The 16,378-nt window shown below is 42.1% G+C and overlaps 1 protein-coding gene across 1 annotated transcript in view; it reads left to right on the plus strand.

Annotated features, from left to right (window-relative positions):
* The window catches only part of lrrc49 (leucine rich repeat containing 49), a gene marked incomplete at its 5' end in the record, with an annotated part of 102,001 nt that overhangs the window by 41,610 nt on the left and 44,013 nt on the right, over positions 1-16,378 (plus strand). The window contains 2 exons of the mRNA XM_084055482.1: positions 690-837; positions 7,587-7,670. Of these exons, the coding sequence (XP_083911608.1) occupies positions 690-837; positions 7,587-7,670 (232 nt within the window). The remainder of the gene's footprint in view (positions 1-689; positions 838-7,586; positions 7,671-16,378) is intronic.

Genomic DNA, 16,378 nt, shown 5'->3' on the forward strand with positions numbered 1-16,378 from the left:
TACACATTATCTACAGTATGGAGTTATGTTATGTGACACACATACATTTTTTTTTTTTAACCACTTAAACCCCAGCATCCGTATTGTAGGGAAAGCTTTCGCAGAAAATAGCAGATCATCAAGCTCACAACGCGTTGCAACGCGCAATGCATCGTGAGCTTGTCGATCTGCTATTTTCAGCGAAAGCTTTCCCCATAATGACAACAAACAGAAAATACACTAGTATAGAGCCCTACAAACATTTTTGAAAATAGCAGATCTACAAGCTCACAACGTGTCGCACCGCGACACGTTGTGAGCTTGTAGATCTGCTATTTTCAAATAGCCTAGGTATAAAATAGGACTAAAGTGGTTAATGTATGTTTTATAATTTAATGATTAATATCTGCAAAGTAACTAGTGACCACAGTTTTCAAATAATTGTAGTGGAGTAAAAGTACAATATTTGTCTCTGAGATGTAGTGGAGTAGAAGTAAAAGTATAGACAATTGGAAATACTCCAGTAAAGTAAAAAATGCCTCAAAATTGTACTTAAGTACAGTACTTAAGTCTATAGTTACTTTCCACCACTGCTCCCGGGTTCTAAATGTGTGTGTTGCTGTGGTTCTCATTTGTGTGTAATGTTTCTAATTGTGTGTTGTTGATGTTGTTGTTCTCGTGTGTGTGTGTGTGTGTGTGTGTGCGTGCAGTGTTGACGAGCTAGCCTGCCTCGGAGAGTCCCGTTCCCTGTGTGAGCTGACCCTGGATGGGAACCCTTTAGCCCTGGAGACATGGTACAAGCAGGCCGTCCTGCGCTGTGTGCTTCAACTCAGACAGCTGGACATGAAGCGCATCACGGTAACACGCTGTGTGTGTGTGTGTGTGTGTGTGTTGCATGTATGTATATTTACGTTTACAGTATGGATATTATGTATTTCGTTGCTGTCGGGCAAAAAAAAAAAAATAGAAGCCCGTGTTCAAAATGTTACTTGAGTAAAAGTACTATAGTATTGGCATCAAAATGTACTTAACACATTAGCTGCCAAAGACGTATATATACGTCTTTTAATTATCAGCTGTTGTCTGCCAAAGACGTATATATACGTCTTTGGAAAAAAGTCGAATTATGAACAGATTAGGAGCTAAAAATGTTCGAAGATTTGCTGCTCCATTCACTTCAATGTTAAAATTCAAACGGACAAACAATTCACTTTGTTTTTTGGTTTAAAACTACTGCTTTTGAGCTATATTGAAACATCAACCAAACATGTCAACGAGGTCAAAATGACCTCGTTGACATTTGTGAAACCACACCTGAATCTCATCTGTGATTAGAAACCATCTGGGGATCAATCATACTGGAGGAAAAAAATCTGTGGCTACGCGAACAGGTACCAAAAACATGGCAAAACCCTGGCAGGCAACAGCTAAAAATCTGAAAAAACTCTGGCAGGCAATGTGTTAAAGTACCAAAAGTAAAAGTACAAACATTTTTGAAAATAGCAGATCTACAAGCTCACAACGCATCGCGGTGCGACGCGTTGCACCGTTGCTTGAAACGCGGCGCGAAGCGACGCAATTCACTTTGAGCTTGTAGATCTGCTATTTTTGCTATGTTTGAATTTGAATCCTGAAAAGTAACCGTTTGGGAGGTTTGAGGTTTCCACCCGACAGAGACGTCATCGTGTGTGTGTGTGTGTGTGTGTGTGTGTGTGTGTGTGTGTGTGTGTGTGTGTGTGTGTGTGTGTGTGTGAGCGTGCGTGTGCGCGCAATATGCATACCTTTACTGTATCATGTACTATCTACTGTATATGTGTTGCTGCTGTGGTCTGTCCTGTGTACACAAGCCACAGTGGCTGTTTAATCCCAACTTTCAAACTTATTGACGACTTCAACCCTATTATATTTCCAGGGGTCGATTCCTTTTCCCCCTCTCGTTTTCTCCCTCTACATACAATCTCTTCGCAGAAAATAGCCAGTCTACAAACTCACCCAGAACAGGGACACTAGGGTTCAAGTGGTTAAAGTTAACATTTACAATAACTTGACCACAGTGCTTAACCCATTTAGACCGGAAACGCATTATTTTTTCTTCATATTTTAGAAAAATCGTGAACATTTGTGCAAATCTTTCAATATGTATTTTTTTAAAGCGAGCGTTTTGTCAAATATTTTGATCCAGGGACCCCCCAGAAGCAAAGATTTGAGTAACAAATGTTCGCTTTAAAAATATATATCTTTTTCAAAAATAGCAGATCTACAAGCTCATAGCGCGGCACTCGGTGCCGAGCTATGAGCTTGTATATCTGATATTTTTGAATAGCCAAAAGAAATCTAAAGTGACACAGATGCGTTCCCGGTCTTAATGAGTTAGTTTTCTCAATTATTAGGTGCTGGAGCTCATGAATCCGACTAAAAGTCATGTCCTCTCATCAAGTTGTAAACATTGACAACTGCTTTGACATGAGGAGGAGGCGGGGCCTTTGCGTTATTTGCGGAGTCCTCTTCAACTAACGTAGTGAGCGTAGGGGTCAGATCACCCGGCTCACGGCCGCAACCATTTTTCTAACAGCGAACAATTAAAAGTGTTTAAATTGTGGCGATTTACGAACGTAACTCGGTTTCATTTCATCCACGGTCCCTTTCCATTGCAAGAAGGGACATTGAAGTGTAAAAGTAGAATTAATAATAGCCTAAAATAAAAACGTATTGTTTTGTATGTGCATTTGAGGTGACGGAGAACCTTCTAGATTTCCCCCGGTCAGCCCGCTGCGCAGCAGGCAGGTACCAGAGCTCGGCTCCGGCCAGCTCCGGCACAAATTAAGCCCTGCTTGACCATTAACCGCTCGATGGTTGCCTGCCAAATTGGCTGTTAGATCACACTAGGCCTACAGGCCATTGAGGCCACAGGCAATACTTTAGAAGCACTTGGCTAAATCAAAATTCAACCATGCCATGATCATGCAAGCATGATGCTATTGTCTATGCCAGCGAGGCACTTTAGCTCATAGTACCAGCAGGCATTTGAAAGCTGTCATGCAGGCGAGCGCCCAGGTCTGAGCTTGTACTTCCAGAAGAATCTCTATACCTGTTCCTACACACCATGCCAGCTCAGAACACACCATTGTCAGGTGAAACTGAATTATTTCATTGACTTTTGGATGAACTGAAAAGGTAGAGCCAGTGGTTTAAGATATGAACATTATAGTCTGAAAAGTTATTTTAAATTCCTGAATACAAATTTAAAGTGTTAAGATTTTTTTTTAACACGACTCTTCTCTTCCGGGGGTCCTTGGCACAAAAAATGTTTTCAGATGGGGCTCCACGGCCAAATATATATCAATTTGGGGGTCCTTGACACGAAAATGTTTGAGAATCACTGATGTAACCTACTGTAGCTCTGTTCATCTACAGTTTCAAAATAGTATATGTCTGTATGGAAACTACCCTGCAGCCAAGTGAAGATCTATATTATTTTCCTCTCTGTCTGCTGTGAAAACTTGCCCCTAACGTGCTCTATCTATGCAGTGGTGGAAAAAGTACTCAAATTCTTTACTTAAAGGGATATTTCACTTTCAAAAAAACTTTGGGTCATTTTATCGTCTACTCAGGCTTTTGTAGGCCCCCCAGACCGTTTTTAAGTTGCTTGACTCAGTATTTAGATAATTGATATTAATTTTATCAGACACGCCCCCTTCCTATACAAACCCATTATAACTTCAAACTCCATTTTTAACATGTTAGATTCATCAAAAACACTCGTCCTTGGTTCTGGTGACTCACCCTGTCCTCCTAATACGCGAGAGGGCCGTGTTTTTTCAATAACTTTTTTCACTTATTTTATATATTTTTTTTAATTGTATTTGATTTTTTTAATTTTCCCAAAAAAATATTAAAAATAAATGAGAAAAGTTATCGAAAAAACACGGCCCCCTCACGTATTAGGAGGGCAGGGTGAGTCACCAGAACCAAGGACGAGTGTTTTTGATGAATCTAACATGTTAAAAATGGAGTTTGAAGTTATATCTAAATAGTGAATCAAGAAACTTAAAGATGGAGTGCCATGATATTTTTCAACCCTAAAACCTGATCATAAGGTATTATTATTATGTAAGGATTTTTTTCAAAAAAAAAAAGTGTACAGAAATTGTAAAAAAAAAAGTTTTTATGTGGACATGCCTCCAGTTCATTAAGTATGCCTGGTTCTCACCTTAGCACCTCCTCCATCACCTTAGCACCACCCACCTGTCCTAGTCCCTCCTCCTCCTCATGCCCACACATGTTGTGTTATGATAATGAGGGGGAGGGTATGTTTTTTGGGGTCTCTGTGATGTCACTAAAGGGCTGTTTCTCTATTGGCATGTTTGACCCTCAAGATTTCAGCCTCCAGGAAGAAACTCCAAATAATCAGAGAAGACATAAAACACCATAAAACCACCTCCGGGGGGCTTAATGAAGTTCTATCAACCTCATAGACACATGAAAAACTGAAAAAGTGCAAAAACATGGCACCAGCTCTTTAAAAACGGTCTGGGGGGCTTACAAAAGCCTGAGTAGACGATAAAATGACCAAAAGTTTTTTTGAAAGTGAAATATCCCTTTAAGTAAAAGTACCAATACTGCAATATAAAAATACTCTGTTACAAGTAAAAATCCAGAATAAAAAAATGACTTGAGTAAAAGTACAAAAGTATTGGTATCAAAATGTACTTAAAGTACCAGAAGTAAAAGTACTACATATTTGAAAATAGCAGATCTACAAGCTCACAACAACAACGCGTCGCGATGCGACGCGTCTTGTAGATCGGCTATTTTCAAATAGCCTATGTATAAAATAGGGCTAAAGTGGTTAATGTATGTTTCATTATATCATAGTTTATATCTGAAAAGTAACTAGTAACTAAAGTTACTAAAGTAAATGTGGTGGAGTAAAAGTACAATAGTTGCCTCTGAGATGTAGTGGAGTAGAAGTAAAAGTATTGGAAATTGGAAATACTCAAGTAAAGTACAAATACCTCAAAATTATACTTAAGTACTTAAGGTAAATGTACTTAGTTACTTTCCACCACTGTATCTGTGCCACCAGTCATGGCTGGGATCCACCTGTCTGAAGAGTGGCTACAATTTATCAATGACATTTGAGTTTAATACTGCAAATGAACCAGGCTCTGAGGCAGAGTTGATAGATGCCAGGAGAGAGTGCACCTCTCTGACTCCCATCTGGGATTTATATCCTGTGTCTACCCGAGTTTGGATTCCATCAAAAGCTAAAGGACGCATGACATGTTCTTGGCTGCCAATTCTGAGAGCTATTCGGCCTACTGAAAGCCTACACAGCCATGCATTGTATTTGCAGTGGTGTAAAGTAACCAAGTACATTTACTCAAGTACAGTTTTGAGGTATTTTTTACTTTACTCACTGGAGTATTTCCAATTTTCAGTACTTTTACTTCTACCCCGCTGCATCTCAGAGGCAAATATTGTACTTTTACTCCACTACAATTGAATGAAAGTAGCCGATCTACAAGCTCACAATGCGTGACGCGATGCGTGACGCATTGTGAGCTTGTAGCTTTGCTATTTTCAAAAGATCTTTATACATTTTATACATTTGAAAACTGAAATGGGACATTCTACATAATGAGTACTTTCTACTTTTGGTACTTTAAGTACATTTTGATACTAATATTTTTGTACTTACTCAAGTAAAAATTTTAATTCCGGAGTTTTACTTGTAACAGAGTATTTCCACATTGCAGTATTCATACTTTTACTTAAGTAAAACATTTGAGTTCTTTTTCCGCACTACTGTGTATATGCACTAGGGTTATTGCTTATTTCACCGTACAATTGGACAGAAACAGGAAAGAGAAGTAGAGAACAACATGCAGCACATAAATCTTTCCACGTTATTATCTTCGTAGTTCTTACTGTACAAACTGAATTTTAGATCTAGGGCGAAGATACTGCGCAAAGACCCACTTGTGAATATTTCCCCTAATGTAAGGGATTAGCTTATCGTTATCACAAAGTAACTCATGTGATATCTACGTATAAAGTTATCCATAACAAATGATCAAAACATTTCTACTGTTTAAAGCCTTAATAACTGAACAGTTGACCAGTTGATTAAGAGTGTGCAGCCCTTACATACATTTATGACAATTACTGTACCTGGAAAACAGCCCTCCCTTTAATCAATAACATACTGTATTGATTAGACATCGGACTTGCTTCACACCTTCTTGCCTTGGTGAAATATTACGTTTTCACCACACACACACGCACACGCACACGCGCACACGCACACGCACACACACACACGCAAACACGCATCACCAGCATGGATTTTCAAGAGACCTGGCATTACTAGCGGTACATGACACAGGGTGCTACTGCTACACGGCTCTAGACCCACGGCTAGGTTCATCTCTATTGATCAGACATCGAGCCATTGTTTCCACTGACTCAGACAAAGAGAGCTTCACATCCTCCAGTGCCTGGCTGGCTGGCACGGCTGGCATGGCTTGGATTGTGCCAGCAGCCAGTGTTGCATTCTGGGCGATCGTAGCGGCAACGGCTAGACTCGGCTAATCTCTGAAATTGAAAATCAGACAGATATATCGCCTCTGTCTGTCTGGGCGGTAAAACCTCATACTTTATGTCTAAAACTGTTATACTTTTTTTGGATTCAAATTCAAAAGTAGTCAGATCGACAAGCTCGAAACCAGTGGTGTAAGGTAACTAAGTACATTTACTCAAGTACTGTACTTAAGTACAGTTTTGAGGTATTTTTACTTTAGTGGAGTATTTCCGATTTTCAGTGCTTTTACTTCTACTCCACTACATCTCAGAGGCAAATATTGTACTTTTACTCCACTACAATAATTTGAAAACTTTAGTTACTACTAGTTACTTTGTAGATATAAATTGTTATTACAAAACATACATTAACCACTTCAGCCCTAACATACATTTCGGCCATTTGGAAATAGCCGATCTACAAGCTCACAATGCGCCGCGATGCGACGCATTGTGAGCTTGTAGATCTGCTATTTTCAAAAGATTTTAATTTTGTTAAATTGGACATTCTGCGTAATGAGTACTTTCTACTTTCGGTACTTTAAGTTCATTTTGATGGCAAAACCTTTGTACTTTTACTCAGGTAAATTTTGAATTCCGGACGTTTGCTTGTAACAGAGTACTTCTACATAGCAGTATTGATACTTTCACTTAAGTTAAAAAATGGGAGTACTTTTTCCACCACTGCTCGAAACGCGTCGCATGCAGATCTGCTACTTTTGATGCATTAATTTACGAAAAAAAAACCCCCACAAAAGTTAGAAAATGGAGATAAAGAGGTTTCTGCCACGATAGCGACGATGCACTATATAATCCCGTGATGCAGCAGCTGGCTGCTGTGAGATTCTGTCCTCCTTCTCTGCCAGCCTCCAGGGAATCCACTCTGATCAACAGCACAAACAAACAGTCACCAGAGGACAGGACAGGATCACTGACAACATCATGAGTGATGGTGTCACACAGACAGTCCCGCTCTTTGCCGTTGAATGGAGCGACACTCTGATAGCCCCCGCTGTGTTTCACAGGACGAGGAGCGGCGCGTAGCTGTCGCACAGGCCCGAAAAGAGGAGGAGAAGAAGAAGGAGACCCACAAGCAGAGCATTCACAAGGTATAGTAGTAGAGTCTACCTCACTACACAGGGACGTGCACAGATATGCTCTAGGTGGGGCTGGAGCAACTGCCCTTTGCCCTCTTGACCAGAAGTGCCCTTTTGAAAAAAAGAAAAAAAAAAGTTTTTTTTTTCCAGTTTACAGCAGGGGTCTTCAACAGGGGGTCCGGGACCCCTAGGGGGTCCTCAGAGTTACTACAGGGGGTCCGCCAAATCCTTATGTGATATGATTTTTCTTTTTACCATGACCACTCGAAACCTAGCATCCCTTTTCTGAGGAGAACTTTAGCCAAAAATAGCCGATCTACAAGCTCACAACGCCTCGCGCTGCGAGGCGTTGTGGGCTTGTAGATCGGCTATTTTTGGCAAAGAGGTATAGGTGTAGAGGGAAAAAAGAGCAGACCAAGTCAACAAAAAAAAGTATAATTTACTTGAGCACCTGCCCCTCAAAACGTCTGTGCACGCCACTGTTCATTCACACTGTCAGTTTTTTTGCTACTGAGAGTAAATGCCATACCGAACTGTGTTGCACGTGACATTGCAGCAGAGCGGTGTGAAATGAACACTGAATCTAAACAGATTTGTATAAAGCGTCAACGTCATTTCCTTGGGCGGTACTTCCGCCAGATTCTGGTACTCCCGTTTAGACACTCAACCGCCTAGGTCAGTGGTTTTCAACCAGTGGTCCGGGGACCACCAGTGGTCCTTGTGGGGGTACCGGGCCGGGGGCTCCCCAGTGAAATTAGTTGAAATAGCGTCACAATCATTGTAACCACTTAGCTTTGGCTATTGAAAAAAGCTCAAAGCTATTGAAAAAAGCTCAAGCTCATAGCGCGGCACCGAGTGCCGCGCTATGAGCTTGTAGATCTGCTATTTTTTTCTTTTAAATCTTGAAAATGTGCGCATGTCTTTAAATATATGTGTTTCTAAAGTGAACGTTTTTACTCAAATCTTCTGGGGGGTCCCTGGCACCAAACATTTTCAGATGGGGGTCCGCGGCCAAATGTGTATCAATTTAGGGGTCCTTGGCATGAAAAAGGTTGAAAACCACTGGGCTAGGTCTTACCCTGTGTGCACCCCTAACCATAGCAACATTTAGTAAAAGATAGCAGCCACTTCTTTCCACCTTACTGTATGTTGAGGAGCGATCACGGACTATTGTGTTGCGTTGGAGCGCTCGGCCAAGCCGGATGGCGAATTTGTTACAATGATTTATACTTTGTTGCATGACCGTGTATATAGACAGAAAAAAATATATATATTCAACTGAATACATTTGGGAATCTTACGTCATATAAGAACTGTGTTCCAAACAGAAACACACCACCCTGGCGTTTTTGTCAGGGGGGTGGCTCTGCATCGGTTATGATACTCATTCATATTTGATACAGCCTGTTTCTGGCGAAAATGGAATGAATTCTGCCTTGAAAGTCTTTAGAACTACTACTTCCGGGTCTGATATCACTGTCCCTACAGCAGCCGCGTTCATGGGAAATGTAGTCTTTGGGTTGTTTGACTCGTTTCTAGTGTTTATATTGTGTTACTCTTTGGGTAAATGTGTACATTTACACCTTCAGTCGATGCTTTATATCCATATGAGTAAAATCGCCGGGGTGGCGTGTTTATTTTTGGAACACAGTTCTTATATGAAGCGATCTAAGGGGGGGCCTTGTGGTCCTATGTACTCACATCCTAGCTTTTATCCTGGCAAGTGGGTTGACCTTGTTCTTTTGTGTCTTTCTGCCATGGGCGTGTTTTGTTGTCATTTGGATTCTCTCTCTCTGACTTCAGTTGTGCCTTTGCTTAGACACTTGCTCGATTCTGTTACTAATCCCTGTATTTATTATATTTACGTTCACTTAGTTGTTTTTTTAATTCTATCATTGTAGAAATGAAGTAAACAAACAGCAGAGTTAACTCACTTTTAGTAAGCAAAGCTGGTGTCTGGACTCCACATAATGTTGTGTTGTGTTCATGGAACTCTCTTTTTTTACATTCTAATTATGTCCGCCAGGCCGAAGGCATGGCCGAGACTATGTTTTGCAACCTGTCCGTCCGTCCGTCCGTCCTTGTGTCCATCTGTCTGTGAGCAGCTAATCTCCGGCACTGTTGCCCCGGTCGCTGTAAAACTGAGCACACACACTCCCTGGATGCCAGAGCAGAACCTCTGCTCCGAATTGTTCAGATCAGCCTGATGGTGGATGGTGGGCCTTATAGCGCCACCATGAGGTCGATTTTTGCATAACATTTTTGTTTATATTACTCCTACAGATTCTGTCCAAAGATCACGCAAATCGGTACACAGGATCTCTATAGTCATGTGATCAAGACGGATCTGTCCGATATTTCATATTCCATCCTAATTGGCTAACATTGGCTTCCAAAGTTTACAGGATTGGTCCTTTTGAATTAAAATCCCTCAAATCATGAACACAGCGTGCGATTTCCTTGCAAATTTGCACGCACATTCCCACTAGGCCGAGGAAGAAATGGCACCCTTTTCACATTGGCCTGTTATAGCATATTGCAAAACCGATTTTTGGAACAAAATGCCTCAACTCATGAATGCACCGTCCGATTGCCGATCAGTGCGAAAAGGGTGCCATTTCTTCTTGGGCCTTTCACGGCCTAAGAAGAAATGGCTTTTCACATTGTCCTATTATAGCGCCACCAGGACGCCACAATAACCTACCTGACCTGGCGGAGACCTGTGCTCCGAGGAGCACTTTTTCTAGTCTAACATTAATATTACCAGCTTACACACCAGCTTGTGTGTGGACTGGCTTTGCCTTCTTTGCTGATGCCTTCTCTCTGCCCTGTATCGTAAACATACATATACAGTATAGCAGGATTTTTTTGCTGCTGCCTGTAAGAGGCTTATCAGTGAATAGCAAGCAAGGCAGCTTGACTCACAAGTACCCCCTCCCCCTCCACCCCACCCCACCCCTGGACATGACACTACTGTAGCATGACACAGGGACTTACCCCCCAATCCAACCCTTGGCTGAATGCCAAGCAGGGAGGCATGACACCCCATCCGCACTGCCAGCGATGCGACGAGACGCGAGCGAGTGATGAAATCTCATTAAAATACATGTGTTTCAATGAGAACGTCCTGTCCTTCCGCGAGCGACAACGAACCGTGCAGCGGCATCGTCCACCCCTCCTATATTCGCTCGCAAAGTCTCTATTTTAGCGAGGTTTCCCGGCCGTGTCCCGCCCCCAAACACTTTTTATTGGTTTGTTTTGATTGATTGAATACTTTATTAACAGATTTGTAAACAGTACAGAGGGACGATTTTAAAATGGTTGTTAAAATGATAACACAAAAAGCCCTATAGGGACTTGTTTTCATTGTGGACCTGGTTGAGAGGTGTGTGTGTGTGTGTGTGTGTGTGTGTGTGTGTGTGTGTGTGTGTGTGTGTGTGTGTGTGTGTGTGTGTGTGTGTGCGCGGGCGCGCTTGCGAGCGCGCTGCACTGTAGCTTATTCCTTTCCACAATTCCGCTCCTATTATTTATTCATTTAATAGTTAATCTGATTGGTTCAGGCTACGTCGCAACGCCATGGCCGGCGCTCCATATCGCTCCATATCAGGACAGTTTTTTGCGCGACATCGCCGTCTGGACGCTCGCTCGTTGGCAGTGCGGATGGGGTGTCCGGTACCATTTATAGTCTTTGGTATGACTCAGACAGGGATTGAACCTCCGGCCTCCCACTCTCAGGGCGGAATACTAACCACAATGCCACTGGCCTGGTATCAGTGAATAGAGTAGTAACAGTTAATAGGTTGATCTAAGCACAGATCACGCATTAACTCATTTCGTGATTTCTTATCCACTGCACCGTGTTAGCCAAAGATCTGTTGTTATTATTATGATTATGAAACACAAATGTAATTTGGGCTAAGTATTTATCTGGACAAAAAACAGCCTTGGCTTTTGATGCTGCTTTGTCAACATTTTTTGTATCCACGTTTTAGTTCTTTTTTTTTGTGGTAATGTTTGTCAATCCAGCGATGCAGAATGTTTCAGATTAGAAAGCCTACTCTAAAACATTAGGTCATGTTAAAAATATGCTGCGTTTGTTTGTCTATTTTTGCTTGTCATGTCAGCCCTGGTGACAGTGACAGTGGGAGCACTAATGTGGCGTGGGATTGTGGAGGGGTTCAGAAAGGCTTCTAAAGTGCACTTGTGGGTGCTTTAGTGTTCAGTATCAGATTCTCATTGGTATCAGTATGCATGAAACCACCATTAGTTTGTATCAGCATATATCATTAAGTGCACTTTTGGATGCTAACCTACAAAGCAATTGTTTGATCGTATCTGTGTCACGAGTGATGACTCCATTTGATCTTATCGGACCGTTATTACCCTGTTATTAAAGGAGAGTTCCAGTCATTTTAGGTGTTTGCTTTGATGTGTCACTAATCACTCACCAACATACCAGGGGCAGTTGACTTTTTTCATAGAAGCCCCTGTTGTCCATTGTGGAGACCCCTTCCACTGGCATAATGGAGTAATGCGGATAAACAAAAACCACCTATTTTAGCAGCTCCAAAGTTCGTTTTTTTCCCCCACTAATCGTCATTATGCAGTGTACTGACACTCAAACATGCACTGAATGTCCCTTATGAGCTGCCGTTCATGCAGAACGACATGGAGCTGGTTGCTTGTTTCTCTCACAGAATCTGGCAACACAGAGGACTAGCTTCACGTCTCCACAATGGACAACAGGGGCTTCTATGAAAAAAGTCAACTGCCCCTGGTATGTTGGTGAGTGATTAGCGACACATCAAAGCAAACACCTAAAATGACTGGAACTCTCCTTTAAGGGTACTGTTTTTGTCCGGCTTGTTTGTCTGTCTGTCTGTCAATTCTATGTGAAAATGGCTATACATGGAATGACATGACAGTGATTCCTCCCTAGAGTTGGGTTAGGGCAGGGGTCCGGGACCCCTAGAGTCCTATAGGGGGTCCTCGGAGATACTACAGGGGGCCCACACAAATATTTGTGTGATAGGGATTTAATTTTGTTATTTTTTTAACATTAACCACTTGAACCCTCGCATCTCTATTCTGGTGCAAACATTTGCCGAAAATAGCAGCGATCTACAAGCTCACAACGTTGTGTGAGCTTGTAGATCGGCTATTTTCGGTGAAGAGGTTTGGTGCACAGGGTAGAAATAGCTAGCCTGGTAAACCCCCCTCCCTCCGGAAATCTCATTTGCATTTGATTTCAGGAACAAAATGTGTGTCGCAAGCTTCTTCCATTTGACAGAGTCAGGTTAAGAAAGAGCAGACCAAGTACAGAGCCAAAGGTCAAGTTTACAAAGTATTGGGGGTTTTAAGTCGTTATTATGTCTGAAAATACACATTTACTTGAATCCAATGTAGTGGGGGGGGGGGGGGGGGGGTTGTACAGATATACAAGCTCATAGCCGCGGCACCAAGTGCCGCGGCTATGAGCTTGTAGATCTGCTATTTTTGAAAAATATTGAAAATGTGTGCAAATCTTTGAATATATATCTATATATATATGTTTTAAAGCGAACATTTTTGTTCTCCTGGGGGGGTCCCTGGAACAACATATTTTGAGATGGGGTCCACGGCCAAATACATATAATTTTGGGTGGTCCTTGAGATGGAAAAGTTGGAGCACCACTGATATAGTAACATACGTTTAAAAAAAAAAAAGATCTACAAGCTCATGCCGCGCTATGAGCTTGTAGATCTGGATTGAATGGGTTAAAGTGCATGGAGAGAGAGAGGCTCAACAGCATCCCCAGCAGTCCATAATAAAGTGCTTGTCCCCTATGACTTATTATACAGTATCAAGTATCAGTGTCTAAAAAAAAACTACTTCTAGTATGTGTATAACTCCTCCTGCACATTTTCTGTGCCTAGATCAAGGGTTCCAATACTTTTCAGGCCACGGCCCCCCTCAAAATATCCCATTTGAACTGGGGACGCCCCCCCCCCACAAGCACTTGCAATAGTAGGATAGATATTGTGAAAATAGCCGATCTACAAGCTCACAATGCCTCGCAATGCGAGGCATTGTGAGCTTGTAGATCGGCTATTTTCACAATGTTTGCCTCTTTCTTACGTGATATTTGACAATTTGGCCAATTTGGTATTAAAATACTCTTAAAAGTCCTTAAATTGTCACTTAAGAAATACGCGGATACCCTGTATGTATATACTGGTTTGTTTACTGTTGAGCGAGAAAACAATGTTGCACATTAAGCTATATAATCATCTGGGGGACCCCTGACAAAATCATTTGGGGTTCCCAAACTGGGGGTCCCGACCCCCAGTTTGGGAACCACTGGCCTAGATCAGTTGATGAGCCATGTCGGCTCTGTTGTTGTTGTCGTCGAATCCACTCAAATGAATCAGCAGGGATAAATCAACGCTCACATAATAAGCGCTGGGAATGTAGCTGTGCACTGTGGCGCGCCCATCTTGGACACAGATGGTTCATCTGTTGTGCATTAAGTGTCACAGAGGCGCTGATCAGTAGGAGCGTTCGAGTCAAGCGATGTGGTGAAAAAAAACCCACAAAGTATGAGGAGTACTTAGTACGTTACAGATACATTTTCACACTTTCAGAGTTAAATTAAAGGTATAGGGTAAGTGACTTAAGTAAGTGTTAAATAGCTCTATATTGTGATAGTACTCATTGCTATAGAGTGTTTGTTTAGTAACGGGAGTCTCCATGCCTCTCCAGCTCTTTATTAAACAGAAAATGCATTTTTCAGGTCAGGATACCAATTTTAACCAATCAGGATAGAGAACTCAGACAGGATACAGATTAAACAAGTGAAACAAAGAAATGAGCAGACAAAATTGGAAATTGGACAGAGATGCGTTCCCCGATTGAATGGGCTATGGAAACAGTCCGCGCTCACAAAATAAAATGTCTCTGCGTTTTTATTTTATTTTTTAACGCAGCAGTGGCCGTCTGACACTCCCATTATACTTTCCCCAAACTGGTTGGATGGTGAAGTCAGCTGGTGGGTCTTCTAGATGCATAAGTCGAGCAGTGTGCGGCTTTGAAGATATCTGTGTGAATGTGGATGTAGTCTTTGACCTTTTTGAAGCATCCTTTGAGTTAAGTGCTACTCGCCGATTTATGTGGAGGAGCTATGCTTGATAAGACAGGGGCAGCCAGGGGGAGTGTGGTGTTGAGCCAATTAGTCCCGGTTATGATTCTCATGGTTGTGTTGGGCAGGGTACAAATGATAGTCTTAACGCTTTAAGACCTGGAACGCATCTGTGTCACTTTTTTGATTTGAGACAAAAAGCATTATTTTACACTTTGGCTATTCAAAAATAGCAGATATACAAGCTCATAGCGCGGCACCGAGTGCCGCGCTATGAGCTTGTAGATCTGCTATTTTTGAAAAATCGTGAAAGTGTGTGCAAATCTTTGAATATATTGTTTAAAGCGAACATTTTTTAACTCTATTCTTTGCTTCTTGGGATCCCTGGAACTAAATATTTTGAGATGGGGGTCGGCGGACAAATACATATCATTTTGGGGGTCCGTGACATGAAAAAGCTTTAGGTCTTAATTGGTTAATAAAGTGGCCGCACACACACTAGGAGCCAAAGTGCCAATATTTTATTCTGGACGCAGAGTAATAAAAACCATACCCTGAAGAAGGCAGTTTAGCTGCAGAAACATTGGTTTTCATTACTCTACGTCCGTCCAGAATGAAATATTGTCACTTTGGCTACCAGACCACCACTTTATTGTCTCTTGAAGACTATCATTTGGATCCTTCTGCCGTGGGCGGGCACCGCTACAAAGACTTTGGTGTGAATAGCACTGTGCTGGGCTGGGTGTCACATGGTACAGTAGGCCTACTGTATGTACTGTATGAGATGACACTTGTGGCGGCAGTGGCTCAGGGGTAGAGCGGCCGTATGGGAAGCGCGAGGTTCCCAGTTCGATCCCGGGCTCCCCCAGAGTTGGTGTCGGAAGTGTCCTTGAGCAAGACGCTGAACCCCTAATTGCTCCCGATCAGCAGGTTGGTGCCTTGCATGGTTTCCTCCGCCATCGGTGTGTGAATGAATGGGTGAATGTAATGCACAGTCTATGTAAAGCGCTTTGGATAAAGGAGCTATATAAATGCAACCAAGCACCAAGCATGACGTGGACCAAACAGGGGGCCGAATATTCAGTATGAAAATGAATCTCCGTTATTTCATTTTTTTTTTCACACAGAACCAGGAGATAACGTGATCCCAAGATTTACTGCTCCATTCACTTCCTGGTTAAAGTACTTGGGAAGTATTCTGTATCTCGACTCCTGTGTTTTACTATGTATTTTTGGTGAAACATGCTATTTTCAACGGCGTATGACAAGTGAACGGGAGGTCGCGATGACATTTTTTTTTTCTTTTTCACGGAAGCACAGTGAAACCCTCCGTGATTAGCAACCATCAGGGGATCGATCATACGGGAGATAAATATACTTGACTACTACTTGAAAAGCTTTGAAAATTTAAAAAAAACGCCGGCAGTGGGTGCGCGCAGCCAGAAATAAGTCTGGCAGTGAATGTGTTAGTAGCTAAAATAGCCTGTAGATATGCTACAGATCTTCTGTGCCACTGATTTGGCCAGCTTGTATTGAAAGGTGGGGGGGGTGCTTTGGGAAAGCAACGCTCAGCGGGTGTTATAGAATGTTTGATCAAACTGC

The sequence above is a fragment of the Gymnoscopelus microlampas genome (assembly GCF_963454915.1).
Source record: "Gymnoscopelus microlampas genome assembly, chromosome: 1".
In the NCBI taxonomy this organism is placed as follows: Eukaryota; Metazoa; Chordata; class Actinopteri; order Myctophiformes; family Myctophidae; genus Gymnoscopelus; species Gymnoscopelus microlampas.